This window comes from Myripristis murdjan, chromosome 12 (genome assembly GCF_902150065.1).
Source record: "Myripristis murdjan chromosome 12, fMyrMur1.1, whole genome shotgun sequence".
Taxonomy (NCBI): domain Eukaryota; kingdom Metazoa; phylum Chordata; class Actinopteri; order Holocentriformes; family Holocentridae; genus Myripristis; species Myripristis murdjan.
In genome coordinates, this window is record NC_043991.1 from 17114357 (window position 1) to 17131149 (window position 16793).

At 40.1% G+C, this 16793-nt stretch overlaps 1 protein-coding gene across 1 annotated transcript; it reads right to left on the reverse strand.

Annotated features, from left to right (window-relative positions):
* Window positions 1-5409: 5409 nt before the first annotated feature.
* On the reverse strand, window positions 5410-16070 carry tacr1b (tachykinin receptor 1b). Its single transcript, XM_030065433.1, has 5 exons — window positions 15829-16070; window positions 12013-12188; window positions 9458-9652; window positions 5837-5987; window positions 5410-5610 (listed from the first exon to the last, which is right to left on the reverse strand). The coding sequence occupies exons 1-5, from the start codon at window positions 16051-16053 to the stop codon at window positions 5410-5412; spliced, it is 948 nt and encodes a 315-aa protein (XP_029921293.1). The 5' UTR covers window positions 16054-16070.
* Between the last annotated feature and the right edge of the window lie 723 nt (window positions 16071-16793).

The following is a 16793-nucleotide window of genomic DNA, read 5'->3' on the forward strand; positions in this document are numbered from 1 at the left end:
CACAGCTGGTGATGGATCTATTTATTGAAGTAACTCATAATGAAAGAGAGTCAGAGCAAAAGTCACCACAGCAGAGAGACCAAGTTCAATCCTCTCAGGAAGACACACCTTGAGCCAGAACATCAGTCTCTTCAGCTTCAATGAGGATTGTTATTAAAATTGTTTATGCAGTGTGTATTTTATTGTTTCCTAGTCCAGTATCATCATTACAGTGCTTGTTGCCTAGATTTCTGCACTGCCAAAAAAATCCTACACTTTTGATCAGACTTGCCCAATACAATATCTCTTAATTATATGAATAGAAAATAAATAAATAAATAAATAAATAAATAAATGTCAGTATCATTTATTGGGCTTATGCATTGTTCAGTCTGATAAAAAAAAAAAACAAAAGAAAAAACAAGACCTTTATATGGACTTCCGTTTTTAACATATTAATTCATTCTATTTTATTAACAATATTCTCAGGTAGAAATTTCAGACTTTTATAATTAAACAAGGTGTGTGAAAACAGGTGAGAGATCAAGAAAGATATTGCTAAATTTATTATGGGAGGTGTGTATCTGACATTTATCTCCAGCTGTTGACTGATGTACTATGCAAGGGAGATCACAGCAAAATAGACACACACACACACACACACACACACACCCTTTCCCACACAGGGTCCTTGATTTGCTGGCTCAGCTGACCCCAACTCTGTGGATGGAACACATTTTTATCATAAACAGGGGGCTATTATTTTTTATAAATATGACAATAACATACATACCTGGAAAAATATATATATATATATCTATATCTATATCTATCTATCTATCTATCTATCTATATATATATATATATATATATATATATATATGTGTGTGTGTGTGTGTGTGTGTGTGTGTGATTAGCCTCCTATTTGGTTAACCTTGGTTTTCACCTTTACTTCCACTGGGGGGACTCACTGAACACAGATGCACATTTTCAGCAAAGCCCCGCTTCGTAATCTCACAATTACACAGGATTATTCTCGGTAACCTCTAACGCTCGATTTATTGTGTTTTGAATTCAGTACTGACTGGTCGAACTGCTTGGCTACCTTTACTTTTCTTCTTAAAAAAAAGTTGAGAAGACTTGTTCATTTCTTCATCTTTCCTCTGGTCTTGAAGCTCCTGTACCAGCACGAGCGCTTGTATGACAACATGAATCACTGTGACACATTATTCACTATGAAGCAAACTAATGTAACCTGTGTTTGTCAGTATAAGGGTTAGGGCCGCACAATTTATTGTAGTGAGCCCCTTGAGACCAATAAGGAAGTAATAATCTAACCCTCTAAGCTTGTTAAATGACTGCTTTTCACTGTCTCATAAAACGGCAGACAGACCAGGTGGCAAACTGCAAGCTCTAAAACCCCCTCCCTCTCTTTTGTCTTTTGATGTTTCTATCTTTGATCCTGACTCCTCATTGTTGTGATGGTTTTGCATTTTTGCACTGCATTGCGAGCGATCATTTCAAACTTTCAGAGTCAAGTATTGTGATGTGTTTTTCCCCTGTCAGTCCTGTGTGCCAGAGGACACAAGTGAGTACTTCAAATTCCTTGCATTGTGTTCGTATATGACAGGATGATGGGGGGAAAATCCCCAAATTAAGCCTTTTCTTTTCTTCCTGTAGTGGAAGTTCCCATTGTTGTCATATCATTATTGGGTGGTAAGAGGTCAAAGGGTTGTCCTGTTTTGACCCTTCTGTTTCATGCATCACCAAAATGTACTAGTTCACTGAATATGGTAAATGGACTGCATTTCTATAGCGCTTTTCTAGTCTACTGACCACTCAAAGCGCTTTACAATGTTTGCCTCACATTCAGCCGGCAGAGGCTGCCATGCAAGGCGCCTAGCTGTCCATCAGGAGTGGTGAAGGGTTCAGTGTCTTGCTCAAGGACACTTCGACACACTCTGGAGGAGTGGAACGCTCTACCTCCTGAGCCACGCCGCCCCAAATACCAGTGAATACTGATGTCCTGCCACCTGTCCTGAGTGCCACAGCTGGTTCACTCTGGCACCTCTGGTAAAACACAAATATGTATAATACATATATACATCTAGGAGGACATACATGATTACAACCCAGCCTTAAAGGACCGTACCAGTGATTTTGAATATGTGGCCTGTCTACTGCAGTTTACATACATTTTACATTGCAACAAACCAGTCACTGGTATGGTCCTGTAAATTGTGCTCTTGCTTTTTTTTAATGCAGGCTGAGCCCGAGTAAACAGGAAAAAAATCTCTTCTGTTGATTTACATTTATTTTGCTTTTTCATTACGCAGTGGATTCCTGCTAACCATCATAGGATGCATGCAGCCTCTGAGGTAAACCTACTCTGTTTGCAATAGATCTCTTTCATAAAGGACTTAGTGACCTATGTAATGCACCTTAGGCTTAATGTCCATAATGGAGGTCCATGGAGTCTAGCTTCTCATATTCTATCCATCATATACTGTTATTCTCACATTGTTATAATCATCAAAATTCATATTTATTACAATACTTAACATTTAAATCCAGTATAGCACAAAACTCATTTTAACAATACAGCTCATATACAAACCATTCTGACTTATTAAATAATGCAACGTCTTCCAATGCAATATATATAAGAAATCATTAACAACAGCAACGCTAATGTAGTATTGTTTTTGTATGTAAACACTGATATTAAAATACGTAGAAGTTTGACATTGGCATGAGAACTGAAATTAATTTTCCATTCACTGTTTCTCGGATATGTTCATAATGTTTGTAGACACATATTAAACTCCAAATCTTGCAGTTGTAGTTCTCATTAGTGTAAACACCACACAAGTGACACTCACAAATATCTAAATGAATGGTCAGTACTCTGTTTCTATCATTATATGTGTGGATCTGTGTGTATTTCACGACTTGGGCCTCCCATTGTGCTGAAAGCTAAAGCAGGATGCTGCCACTAGCAGAGCTGATTGTTACTAACCCTAGCAGTGAGGTTGTGCTAAGTACGGTTATAAATGATCAACATTTTAATAGATGCTCAGTTGAAAACTACCAAACTTGTCCTTTAACGTCTTTCTGTATGTGCGCTGTTTGAACAGATGTGTAATTTCTGGAGTAGTTCCTAATATTTTGAGCAGATGAGTGACAAGATGTCCTCATCTATTTTGAGCAGTGACAAGATGTCCTCACAGTGTCTCACCACTCAACAATATAATATTTGGTCCACACACAGACTAGTAAACTTTCAGTTATGTATGAGGATGGTCTTTGCCTAGTTTTGTGCAGCTGTTGTTTGCGAGTCTGAAATAGCATCTCTCCTGGCAAACAACATACCTCCTCACTCTCATCTGTATCGTATGTGGAAAGTTACATTCAACACCCCACTAATAAAAAGGGCGCAAACTTCCCTTATTTTGTCATCTACCACTTTTTCAATCTCTCTATACCTGACTCCCAGTTTCACTCGGCCTCCCTGCTTGCTCTATACTTAGTTGGCCTGTGATCTCGCCCTGCAGTCGGAATCCTATATTGTCAAAACAAGGCTAATCCTGTCCAACAGGTGCAAGCTCAACACACGACACACACACACACACACACATGCGACCGAGGTCCTCAATATCCACACACAAACACACTGTCATAACCTTGACTTGGAGTGACATCGATGCCATGGGAAGAGAAGGGTCAAGTTTTCCAATTGCAGGTCAGGAATGCAGGCGTCATGTGGCGGCACATAAGCTCTGCTGAATGATGAGCATGAGCTCTCTACGACTGTGTTTGCTTCGAGCTGGCCTGTGGTGTTCAGATTAGACACTATGCTGTGATTGCCAGGGCCGGAGGTCTCCCTCTCCACTGAAGTGTTCCCCTGTATTGTTAAACCATATCAAACCTTGAGGCATTCACTGAATATTAATGCACTTGGCTTGCTTGTTCAAACAAAACAGCATCACTGAATAATGCACTTGACCAGTACAACAGTGGTTTGTTGGTCATCTGAGCGAGGCTGTGATCTCACTGCCTCTACAGTGCAGTCAGAGCAGGCCAGTGCCAGCTAGTCGACCTCACCTTGTGGTGAGCGCTCTTGTTTGAAAATTCCATCATTATTGATGATGTCTGCTCTAGCATGGATGACTGTCAGGGTTTTTGGTGATTGACTTTGATACTGAGCCGTTGGATGTGAGCTCCAAAGGAGGCTGGCTGAGAGGGGAGCAGGCTGGTGGCTCTCCCCTGTTCTGCACCCCGTCTGGGGGCTGGACGACAGTGGAAACACTGGTCTCCATCCGACTGGCTCGGTACATACTTGCCTGGAGCAGATGAAAGAGGTTTAAGTTGTTAAACAGAAAAAAAGGGGGGAGGGGAATATTCACATACACATGCTTGTCCATACCTGGGTTTGGAGGTAGCGAGGTGATTTTAGCTCTAGTCCCTCTTTCGGGTCAGTGGGAGTGCAAGGACAGCAACAAAATACCTGCTGAAAACCTGCTCTGAACCTGCAGAGGGGAGGACAGATATTTCAGAGGAGAATGCACTAAACAGACAGAAAGGACACTAATAGGTTTTAGATGCATAAAGGCCCTTGGATTTTAATATGAATAGATCAGTGTAAGTCTACATCTCTAAAACATCAAAAAACAACCTATCTGACACTTTCCCCTAGTCATTTGCACCATCCTCTGATGAAATGTTTGAAGTTCTATTTTAAGATTTTTTCTTAAGTTCAAGTTCAAATGAAAGTTTATTTGCAGCCATGAATCACCAGTTGCAGCCTCAAAGGGCTTTACAGGCCCACAAGTTCACAACAAACAAAACGGACACAACAAAACACCGCCTGACTTAATCCTCATTTTTTAAAATAAATTCTATGGAAATGGAAAGCTGTTTTTTGTTTTTAAATACAGTTCTTCTGCGCAATTTTAGGATAATGTTTTTGTAATTAGAATAATTTGTAATTGTTTCTTGCTCATTTTGTCATCACCCTTCTCCCATATTTTCAATTCTAAAACAAATGAATTTTCTCAGGTTTCAAAGGGTTAATTGAGCTTTCAAAAAGAAAAATTTGATTGAATTAAATTGATTAAGTTAATTTTGTCTTCTGTTAAGATATGCTAGATTTTCTTATTTTCAGACAAACGAAATGGTGAGCTGTTTGTACCTGCTTGACAGTTTTGACTATGGCTCCAGTCTTCCTAGGCTCACCATTTAATTTGTCTGAAAATAAGAGAATCTAGAATATAAAAATCTAATTGTTTGTGGGGGCCCTATAATGAGGAACAGGGCCTCATGTGCTGTGTGTGATGTGGCTTGGGGCCCCCACCGCTCTGTAGCCAGTATTTAGACATAAAACTTGAAGTTAGGGTAAGAAGTTGGCCTGCAGTCATGCTGCCAGCCTGCCTACCTGCTGTTGAGGCAGTAGTAGATGATTGGGTTGTACATGGTGGAGCTCATGGCCAGCCACATGATGGCCAGGTAGACTTGTTGGATGTAGCGCTGCTCAAACAAGTCAGGGAAGAACTGGTGCAGCAGGAAGTAGATGTGGTAGGGCAGCCAGCACACAGTAAATGTACACACCACCACAATCATCATCTTAACCACCTGGTGCAGGGAATACATAGAGCGAAAGGAGACAAGTGGGCACAGTGGTTTTATGATAATCTTTTCAAATGTTTTTGTTTTTCATGTGGGGATTAAAAAGCCATTAAATTAAATGATAGTGTTGGGTGATAGTGCATTACTATACAAAGTAGGTTATGGGGGAAGACACAAGTGGTGGTGGTATGTTTGTGCATGCGTGTGTGTGTGTGCGCATAATGCACATCACCTTGCGTTTAGCAATAAGCTGTTCTTTGTAGCGGTCAGAGGAATCTCCGGGGATTTCACTTGCCCAGAGGGTAACACCCACCGTTATGTATGCACATCCCATAATGCAAAGGGGCAGGAAGTAGATCAGCAGTGTCACACAAACATAGTACCTACAACAAGGCAGAGAAAGAGAGACATTTAAAAGTGAGACATGATGAAGGAGAGGGGAAAGGGTGAAATAGCAAAGGTTTGTACGCTGCGATCACTGACAAGTAATCTTTCAGATAATCTTTGGTAGGTGAGTTCATATTCTGCTGCAGACCTGTCGAGTGTTACAACTCTGAGGTGATAAGGACATTTTGTGTGTGTCTCTCAGCTGATTGTGACTGTGTGTATGTGTGTGTGTGTGTGTGTAGGCTGTTCCAGGGAGCTGCCTGGTTCCAGCATCCAAAGGGGGGAAGTTTAGAGGCCGGCTTCTCCCAGCTCCTGCAGGCTCTCCTCTTTCCACTTCCAGCCAGTCAGCTTGTTTTTTTTTTTTTTTTTTGTAAAATGTATACAATAATAGCTGACAACTGATTTACCAGCCCAGGTTCAGTAGGGGTGGGTGACATTTTAATTTAAGCCAGTTTTTGCTAAGCTTGCCTTTTGTTTTTGTTTCTTTTGATTTGTCTAAGTAAGTTTAGGCTGCTCATATTAGGTTTCTTTTGTTTGTTGTTTTGCCCTGTGCACACCCTGACCCTTTAAGGGCTGTATCGTGGTTGATGGTGATTCTCAAGAGCTGGGAGGAGGGGAGTCTCTTTTGTTCATGTTGCGCCAGTGTTTACCCTAGGCCAGGTTGTAACATGAGTGATACATAACACTGATTAGTATGGTCTGGTTGAGTCTCTTCCGCCTGCATTGAATTAAATCATTAAACAACCAAACAAAAATCATTTCAAGACTGAGCCCAGTGAAGCAGTCTGGCAGTGGCATATTAACACCCAACAAAATAACTGAACATACACAAGCCAGCAGTTTCGAATTAACTTTATTGATGGCTATGTTCAAAAAAGGCCGACCCACTCCATGCCGCAACTCACCCACATCCATATGCACACACACACACATGATCATTCAAATACACATCAAAGTACTTTCTCTCTCACATGCACATAAAGTCAGTTTGATTTCTGGCATGAGTTATGTAAGACTCCTGTCAAGGCAGCGAAATTTCAGATCCATTCGCGTTCTTTGTGTCGATGCATGCACACTTGGGGCACATATGTGCAAACACGCTCACACACACACACAGAGTTCAATACACACACCAACACGGTGGTGATTCCTCATTTGTGTCACAGCGGGGAGCCCTGCCCTGAGGATCAGGATGACTCACTTAAAGATGCATGAAGCCAATTTTCAGAGAGGATGAGACAGCATGTTAAAGAGGTAAGATAAGAGGCTACAGCAATAATCCCGGGACTCAACTTTTCAATTATGGTTTTCCTTTTTTTTTTTTTTTACTGAAACACATATGCATACATTATTTCCTGTTGAAATCAATCAGACATTAGTTATACTCCTCAAAGAAACTGAAACTGAAACTGAAACAAACTGGTCAAACTGGGCAGATAGGATGCACACAGAGAGCAGCTGTAGCCACAGTGGAGCTTAATGGCAGAAAGAGGTGTGCTTTCTTGCTATGCTGGATTTCTCCCTGCATGTTTCCTTAACATTGCAGCAAATCAGTGAGCCGACAAAACAAAGAAGACCGTGCTGTTGTATTTTTAGTGGTTAATATTGCCACCTGACAGCTAATGTTTCTGTTTCATATAACTGAAATACCGACTTCTGTTTTTGCAGTGGTAAGTGTCCCATATTATTCTTATTATTTATTTGGACTTTAGGTATTGATTTTGGTGTAGGCTACTGTCAGTGTTTTTATTACCGTATTTCACCAATTAATCGCCGGGCTGCAAATAGCCGCCTGGTTCTTTTAAACGCCTGGGGTCTGCACCCATTTTGTGTATTAAATGCCCACCCAAATAACCACCGGGACAATTATTTGCATTATATTGAGGTAAACCCAAAATAAGGCTATTCACCTTATTTTTGCAGAAGTAAACAGTTAGCCGCACAATAACTGTGCGGCACTTCCGTTTTCTGTCAAAATAAGAGAGCTAGCTAACGTTAGAAAAAAGGGTGTACCGTACTGTACCATATTGTTCGTACTTTTGTACTAAAAAATATGTTTGACAGTAACTGTCATCACAATAATGGCCTGGTGCAGGTCTGTGTAAAAATAAATTAAGGCCTGTAGCGAATAGCCGCCTGGTTCTTTTAAACGCCTGGGGTCCAAGTTGATTTTGCGTATTAAACGCCCGGGCTATTAATTGGTGAAATATGGTATGCTGGCTAGAGTGGCCATATTTCAAACTGTTAGACCATGAGCATATGTGCTCATGGTCTAACAGAGCCAGGACCCTGCTGTTGTTCATGCTGGTTTATTGGAAAGGCTCTGCTACACTTAAATAGAACAGAACCTTAATTAATATCATTAGTAACACTTGTGTTCATGCTGTTATTTCATGTCAAAAGGACTATTGTGAAAAAAAAAGACTTATTACAACATTATTAAACACAGTTGTTAAGTTGTAACAGAGTTGTGCAGTCATACAATGCAACAATACCACAAAGCACGTTTTTTTTTTTTTTTTTTCAGTTAAAATCCACCATTTACGAGAGATGTCATTTGTTTCATGTCTCATACTTGCTACATAGCAATCAATTAACGGAGCTGCATGCCATAGCATTAATGTGAATAAGGAGCGATGGACAAAAAGATATTGGCTCAACTGATCCTGCACTGCAATATGAAGCAGATCAGAATGGGCTTTCTGTCTGAATAAGCCCAAAGTCCTAAGGTGCATGCACATAGTTGACAATCTAATAACAATGCCATCCTTATGACTCAAAGACATGAGTATCTCCCAGTGTCTCAAACCAAGACGGAAATAAAACTGGATTAAACTGAATTCACATCGCATTACACTATCCTCTTTTTTGTCTCATGAAAACTTTTCTCAGATTTCTGAGATGCACTGCGCCTCTGTAGAGAGGAAAGAACTGAACTCAACAACGTATCATTTTGAAAAGCAAGGACCAAACTGTAGATCTTAAAATGAAAACATCAACAGAAAATTGAGTTTCTTCCGCTACAGTCATCAAAGGTTCAGTAAATACCGCCACGGGATAATGAATACTTTCAAGTCAAATGTGAGCACAGGGCAGCCTCATAACATAAATATTTAATGAAAACTAGATTATAAGATTGGACTGAACTCACAAGTATGAATGGGATCAAACAGGGTTTAGCAATGAGGTAATTAAGAACTGGCAAGCTTACATGCCAAAGGGGAAATGACCGTATCTGTCAAAACCTGACACTAACACAGACAATCAGACAACCACTGCTGTTCTGAATGCTGGGGAAATTATATTGCAATGGGGGGATGAGAGATGAGAGGGAGTTTTCAGTGAAATAAGACTGAATGAGCTACTTGGTAAGAGCTCTGAAAGGAAATGGCACCTTTGTATTGTGGTTATTCTGGTTGACAGAACTCTTGTGTTCCGGTGTCTCTGTCACAAGTGCAATACTCACATCTTCTTGAAGTCAACGGTGGTGTATTCAGGCCAATCGATGTAGCAGACGGTGCGGCCTGGCAGCAGGGCGGTGGAGGAGTAGTGGTACTGAGGGAAGGCTAGCAGCAGAGCCAGCAACCAGATCACACCAATCACCACTCGAGTCTCTGTTGAAGACAGCCTTTGCTGCAGGGGATGGATAATAGCCATGTATCTGGCACATACACACATACACACACACACGCACACACACACACACACAAACAAACAAACCAACACAAACAGAAAATGTAAGGGCCACAGCTGGGAAAATGTTGTGTTCATTTAATTCAGTTCATTTGCAAATACCAGATATCTCCAGTTGTATTCACTTCTTTAAACCATGTCTTTTGGATTCAGAAACTATGTTGTGTGCAGCATTACATACAACAGACAATTATTTTTTTCAAGAATGACACTGATCTCTTTTGCAAACAAACTTTGCTCAGGCTCTGTGTCTTTTTGCTTCTTGCAGCAGCCAGGTGGAGCTTAAAACATACGATTCCTCATATTACAGGTGAAATCATTAGACCACATCACTTTTACTTCTATCAGCAAGTAGTTTGGCCATCTCTTTCAGGTAGAAGAGAATTACACTCTTTGCTTTTAAAGCTCTCCTATTGGAAAATGGCTTTAATATCTCACATCACCTCTGCATATAGAGTAAGCAATGTTGTGCAAGATCACGCAATTGTGTTGGAGCTTCTGTGTGTCAACACTGAGCTCAGTAAAAATGCATCTAAATATTTTGCTCCAACTCGGTGGAATGGATTGCAAAATGTTTTAAAATTAGACCACCTTATTTTTTTATTTTTTTTTACTGAATTCTGTATTTTAATAGTGTCCTTTAATAGTGCCTATACCTGTAGTATCTGAATGACTGGCACTCTGTCTTGCTTTGTCCTGTGTTAACTGATTGTTTGTAGTTGTGATTTGAGTGAACATAATAGGGAACCTCATAGGGACCCAGTATGCAAAGAGAGAGACGAAGAGAGAGAGAGAGAGAGAGAGAGAGCAGTGTTGGCTGAGTGAGCTAGACAGTGAATGAAGAGAGCAAGCGGAAGTGGTGAAAACACCACAACCACAAGAGTTCTGGACCAAGTAGTTTGAGACACACACACACACACACACACACACACACACACACACACACACACACACACACACACACACACACACACACACACACACACACATACACGATAAGTGTATGTATGTATATATATTTTACATTGTAAGTTTGAATAATGTACAATCTCTGCTATTTTCTGTTCTGTGCACACAGGGCATCCATGTGAAAGAAAGCAGCTAACTCTCATAGAGCCACCCTGTTAAATAAAGGCTAAATAAATAAAAACTGCCTTATTTTGTACATCATAAAGGCTTGACTGGGAAGCTGGCTGTGCATGTGTGCATTCATGTTTATGGAAGCTTGTTGTGAGTTTTAGCACGCTTTGTACAATTTGAGCATGTGTGTACCGCCAGTGTGTGCTATCAGTTACGTCTTTATATGAGTGTGTGTATGTGTGCATGTTTGCCAGAGGGATGAGTGAGGGGGTGGGTATTATCATACACAGGACGTGTTGATTTAGTTTTCTTATATAGCAGGGAAACAAGATGCTGTGAATTGAAGAAGGCGGCATCTGTCTTATTTTCTCCCTTCTTCAGTATTTTCACCTATTCACATCTCCTCATCCTGCTCCCACTCTCTTCCCCTCTCTCTCTGTGTGCCTCTGCCTTCCTGTAACACCCCGCCACCCAGAAGGTTCATCACAAATTCATGTGTGGCAAACATAACAAAAACTACAACTTTCACTTTCAGGGTTATGAGCTTCATATAGAGGAGTAGCAACACTTAATACTGAAATAATATCCGTGTATACTACTGCTTGGAACTTTTCTTGTGCCAAGATTACTTTTCTTTAGATATTCCCTGTCAGGGATACTCAGTGAAAGATGTTAATATATGCATTTAATTGTATTGTCTTTTATTTTAGGGTGTCAAAATTATGATTGCGATTTTGTGGTTTTCAGACTATAGTATCATCAAACTGTTTCACCAAAACAGAGAGTATTGTGTCTGATAACTGTAGTATTATCCCTGCTGTTGCATCTGTAGCATAACCAGGAGGTTAAAAAAAAAAAACATCTGTCCTGTAGACAAAAAGCATTATGATGTTGCTTTATTGTGCCTTGGGATCTGAATATACAATATCTTTTTTTTCTTGTTCATAACATAACACACCTTGCATAGAGCCATGCAAGTGAGATGGTTGGAAACCGCTCTATATTGAATAAACGGTGCAGTATATTGCACCAACCTTGTAAAGGACCTCCCACGGTGCCTTCATGGCCTTAAGCTACTTTTAGCTGCACTCTTGTTTGCAGAGCAATCATGTGGTGGACGGAAGTAAGTTTTGCAGATTTCAGGGCTGTGTGGGATTTTAGATTTCACTGATATAGGCCTGTGTGTATCCACATCCATATCCATCTATCTATCTATCTATCTATCTATCTATACACACACACGCTCACCTGTCCAGTGCTATGGCAGTCATGGAATAGATGCTGGCAAACACGGCTGCGATGGGGAAGAAGTTATGGAAGCGACAGTAAACCAGACCAAAGTACCACTCGTTGTGAACAGCGTAGGCAAAGTTGATCACTGTGTTGAATGCTGACATGGAGGCCTCTGCAAAAGCCAGATTAACCTGGAATACAAGGGAAGAAAGAAAGAATCTCCTTGTTCTCACAAAAATATACACCAGCAAGCAGATGTGAACAGGTTTGCCTCAAAGCTGTGTAATTTCTGCAGCTGTCTCACGCATACAGTCCCAAATAGAGCACAGGCAATGTAAGCAGCAGCCTAAGGCCTTGTTCACATGAACAATTGTGATATGCCAAAAAACATTAAATTTCCCATGTATTGCGTCTTGCAGGTACTGTATGTATGTTGTATCAGTGAAACCTTTGCATCAACAGACAGACTGTTGATGCAGTCTGTCTGTTGCATTCCATGAAAATATCGCAAGCCAGTCCATCTTTGACAGTCAGTCAGTCCCTGTTAATCTAAGGTGACTAAATTAGTTTATGATGAGTTAGTGTCAGAAACAACAACAACAAAAAAAAGTGGATTACAAGACAAATAAATCAGCTGCAGGTTTTATCTTTTCCAACCACATTTCATTTAGCTCCTGTGAAAAGTCTCTGCGAGGCTTTGCTGTGAAACTCATTTGTGATGGTTGTCAAATACACTATAAATTTCAGTGATGCCATGTTTTGAGATGTCACCATTTTTCTCCGAAGCTTCTGAAGTTCTGTTTCATGTTAGCAGACCAGATTAGTTGTAATTCAAGCTCAGACTTAAGCATATGGTTGAGATGAGCAGTTTTTGTGTTAACTATAGGCCTCACTATATTGCTGTTACCATGAAGCTTAGCTTGCTTACATATATATATATATAATGTCAATAACTTATTTACTGATTGAGGTAACGATGCAATCATATGTGGTACATGTCATCTTTATATTTTTATTCATGTGCACTTAAAATGGTTGATGTCTTTGAAGAGAATCTTGTCTGTCTTGTATTGCATTTTACAGTACTTCATTTACAGTGCTTAGGGCCATTTAGGGTCTTATGTGTCTGTCCCTATTGAATAAATCATAAATAAATAAGCAATAGCAAATATATTACACATACAGAAAAAGCCTATACTGCAGTCAGCTACAGTAACTGAAGATTAAATTTGCAATTTGCTTTGACATTTTTAGTTCTGACGTCCTTTGTTAAACTGAAAAAAGATGCTTATGGAGAAAACTGAGCACCTTGATCCTTGTCAGTTTGCCCTCAGGATGTAGAGGGGCCTGTGACACCATGACCCTCCTCGAATTTCCACTCAACCACTTTGACACAAGTAAAACTGATGCCAGGCTGTTGTTGACTTTCCATCAGCCTTTAGCACGGTTCAACTACATCTGCTGGTTAACAAGCTTATTAAAGTGACAGACAGCGATAAACCCTAAAACAACATTTGGCATATATAGCAGGACAGTGGTATAGGTTATGCAGATTTTAACCGCCAAGGTCCCTTGTAAAAAAGCATGGAATCCATGAAGCTGGAATTTGACGCAGTAAATGCCGAGCACATTCCAGGAAGTGCTTTTGAGCAAATAAATGTCTGCCCCGTTCACCAGTCGACATTCAGCGGGGCAGGGCGGAGATTGGCGGTGGCGACTTAAGTGTGTCAACTCCACAAGGCATCATGGTTATTTGAAAGTTTATGGTCCTTAGACATATAAACCTGGAAGCACAGCCAAAATGTAGGTCATTTCTTGTTTAAGTGTCTCATTGCCTTTTTTCCCATGTTTTTTAAAGCCAATTTGGCCAGGTTTCAAAGGATTAAAATCTTGTGAAAGGCATCTGAAAACAGCCTCCCAGTTAGTAAGGGTTAAATTTTTTCATTGCAAAGTCACAAAAATTAACTTGTTTTGAGGTTACAAAGCCATAGGGTTACCAGGCACTTTAAAAACCTTGGCACTGATTGTGTTTGCTGCAGCCTTGACGTCCACACCAGCAGCAGCTGGAGAGTGAGGGTACGTGTCAGATGAGATGTGTCCTCCCTCTGAGGGCAGGCTCTCCCTCACTCACCTGCAGTGATGTACACTGATGATTGCCACACCAACCATGATAAACACTTCATTTTAAAGTTTGCTGACAATTTGATCATTGCCAGGAGACTGTACTCCAGCAAAAAAAAAAAAAAAAAAAAAGATCCTATCTCATTTGTACAGCAGCTTATTGCAATCTGTGGTTACATTTTTAGTTGGCTAACATTAGCTTGCATTTCGTAACCTTATTACTATTGTTTTCTTAACCTTAACCATTATGACAAACCTTTCCCTAACCTTAACCAGGTATTTTTAGTGGCTAGCAACCTCGGGAAATGGTCTTTTGGGTCGCTTCTGTGGATCATATTAGAGTGTTGGAGCAAATGACCTATGGATGGATGGACGTATGGATCGGAAGACTTGTTCCTTTTCCAACTAATTGTGGCAATAAATAAATATTAGGGCTAATATATTCCCTGATTTCAGAAATTATCCACCTGCCTCTCAAAGTACCATCATCCAAGGTGCAGGCAGTGGTGACTGTGGATAACTACAGGTTTCTTGGAACCATAATAACTACTTACATTAAAATAATAATAATAATAATAATAATAATAATAAACAAAAGCTCTAATCTGTTTTGTTTTGCCTCAGAAAATTTCCTCAGTCAACATTAGTTAAATAACCCAGGGTTTATGCTGAAACTGAAAGTTGTCAATGTGAGCTATTCGGTCAGAGGAGTTTGACTCCTCGCCTTCAATTTCAGCCTCTTTCCTCTGCCCTGCATATCAGGGTTATTCATACCTTTCCCTAATTAATTTCTTGAAAAAGAGATGATGGGGTGATGCTAATGATAGCCATGTTGCTATTTTATGAATCACTTGATTACATGTATCTTACCTTGATACCTCATTGTATTTATTGTTAGAGTTTTTTGTTAGAGAGTTTGCATTGTGATATCTTTTTCTGTCTTGTTTCTTGTGTGTTAATGTGCCATGATGTCAAACCAGCCGCAAAATAAACCTGAACCTTTAACCATGAATTGTACACATATATTTGAGACAATAGATTAGTAAATAGGTAAACTCAGAAATAGTTTACAATTAAAAAAAAAAATGAAATTCCCATTGAGAGATCACTACAAAAATCCCTTAATATGTTCTTAATTTGACCAGTTCTTAATTGCAAGACTGAACTCAATTCTTCCTAAAATGAATAAGAAAATTAGATGACACATCTGAAAATGTCTTAATTCAAGCAAAGATTTCGATTTTCAGAGTCCAATTAGGATTAAGTTCAGGTGTTTCCTATAGCCCACTGTCTCAATTTTCTCTTAAGTAGTATTCAGTGGTGGTAAGGGGTTCAGTTTTGAAATCAGGAACTCTTTAAGGAGTGTGAGGAGTGGGAAAATGTGATTATCATTTTCTCAACCAAATTCTTCTGTTGCCTGATGTCCCATCCATCATTTTGTAAGATGAGATGTCTCATTGTGCTAATGCATATATTTCATTTAAGGACTTAAGTTTTCATTTTCTGTCTCGAAAAAGAAGTAAAATGGCTATTGAACTCAATAGTCTGGGAAGACATGATAATCCAAAAGTAACTGAAAGTATTTAGATTATGCAGATTTATGGTAATCTAGTGGGTATATTTTTCTGATACAAATTGTACCTCTGATTGTACACCATCTATTTTCTCTCTTTGTCAAACCGGGAGACTTAAGAGGAAATTTGTATTTACCAGAAAGTAATTGGTGACGGTCCTCATGCGCTTATGAGCCAGAATAATCCAGATCACCACGACGTTACCAACCACAGACACTGCAACGATGCTGCAATAGGCAATGGCCCACAGCGTAATCTGCCACACCGGCTGGATAAACTGGTTGTAGCCGTCGGTGCAATTTGCGGAAGCGTTTGTCCCGTTAGCCGCATAAAAATCAGTGGTATTGTAGAGAGGGTCCATCTTCTGTGCGAACAGCCTGTGTGGTGAGTTGGACCTTAAAACGGGTTGGTGTCCTATTACTTCTGAGTCAATAGAGGGAAATCCTTCGTAAACAAAAGGACCGATCCGTATTTAGTTTGGGAAAGCGCGTCTCAAAACGTCTTAATAGAAGTTATGTTTACGCACACTTGCCTAACCCCTGACCCTGTGCGCTGAAGTCCTGCGCTCCTCAGGATGTCACCGCACCAAAACGCACGTCGCATCTTTCAATGCGCTCCGTTTGCCCATTCACATTCTGCAAGTGGTTATTACGCTCTCTCTCTCTCTCTCTCTCTCTCTCTCTCTCTCTCTCTCTCTCTCTCACACACACACACACACACACACACACACACACACACACACACTCACACACACAGATGATTGGTCTGGCAATCACCTTTTGCCAATTGGAAATCTCTGTATGACCTGAGATGCAGTATAGCCTATAAATAACTTATGTGGAGCCCTAATACAATCTCAGCAGGATTAATCTTGAATCATTCTGGTGATGCTATTTTATGTAATGTAATGGCTGACCATGCTAAAACAACAACAACAACAAAAAACATATTACATCCTGTGCACATTTAAGATAGTTGTCAGATAGTCATCAAGTTTGGAAAGTTTCCTCTCAAAACCAATGACCAAATAAAGTTTGGAGGAATGGAAAACAGATAAGCAGCCGTGATGCAGGTCCTCCTATTTTCACTGTCTCCGCAACG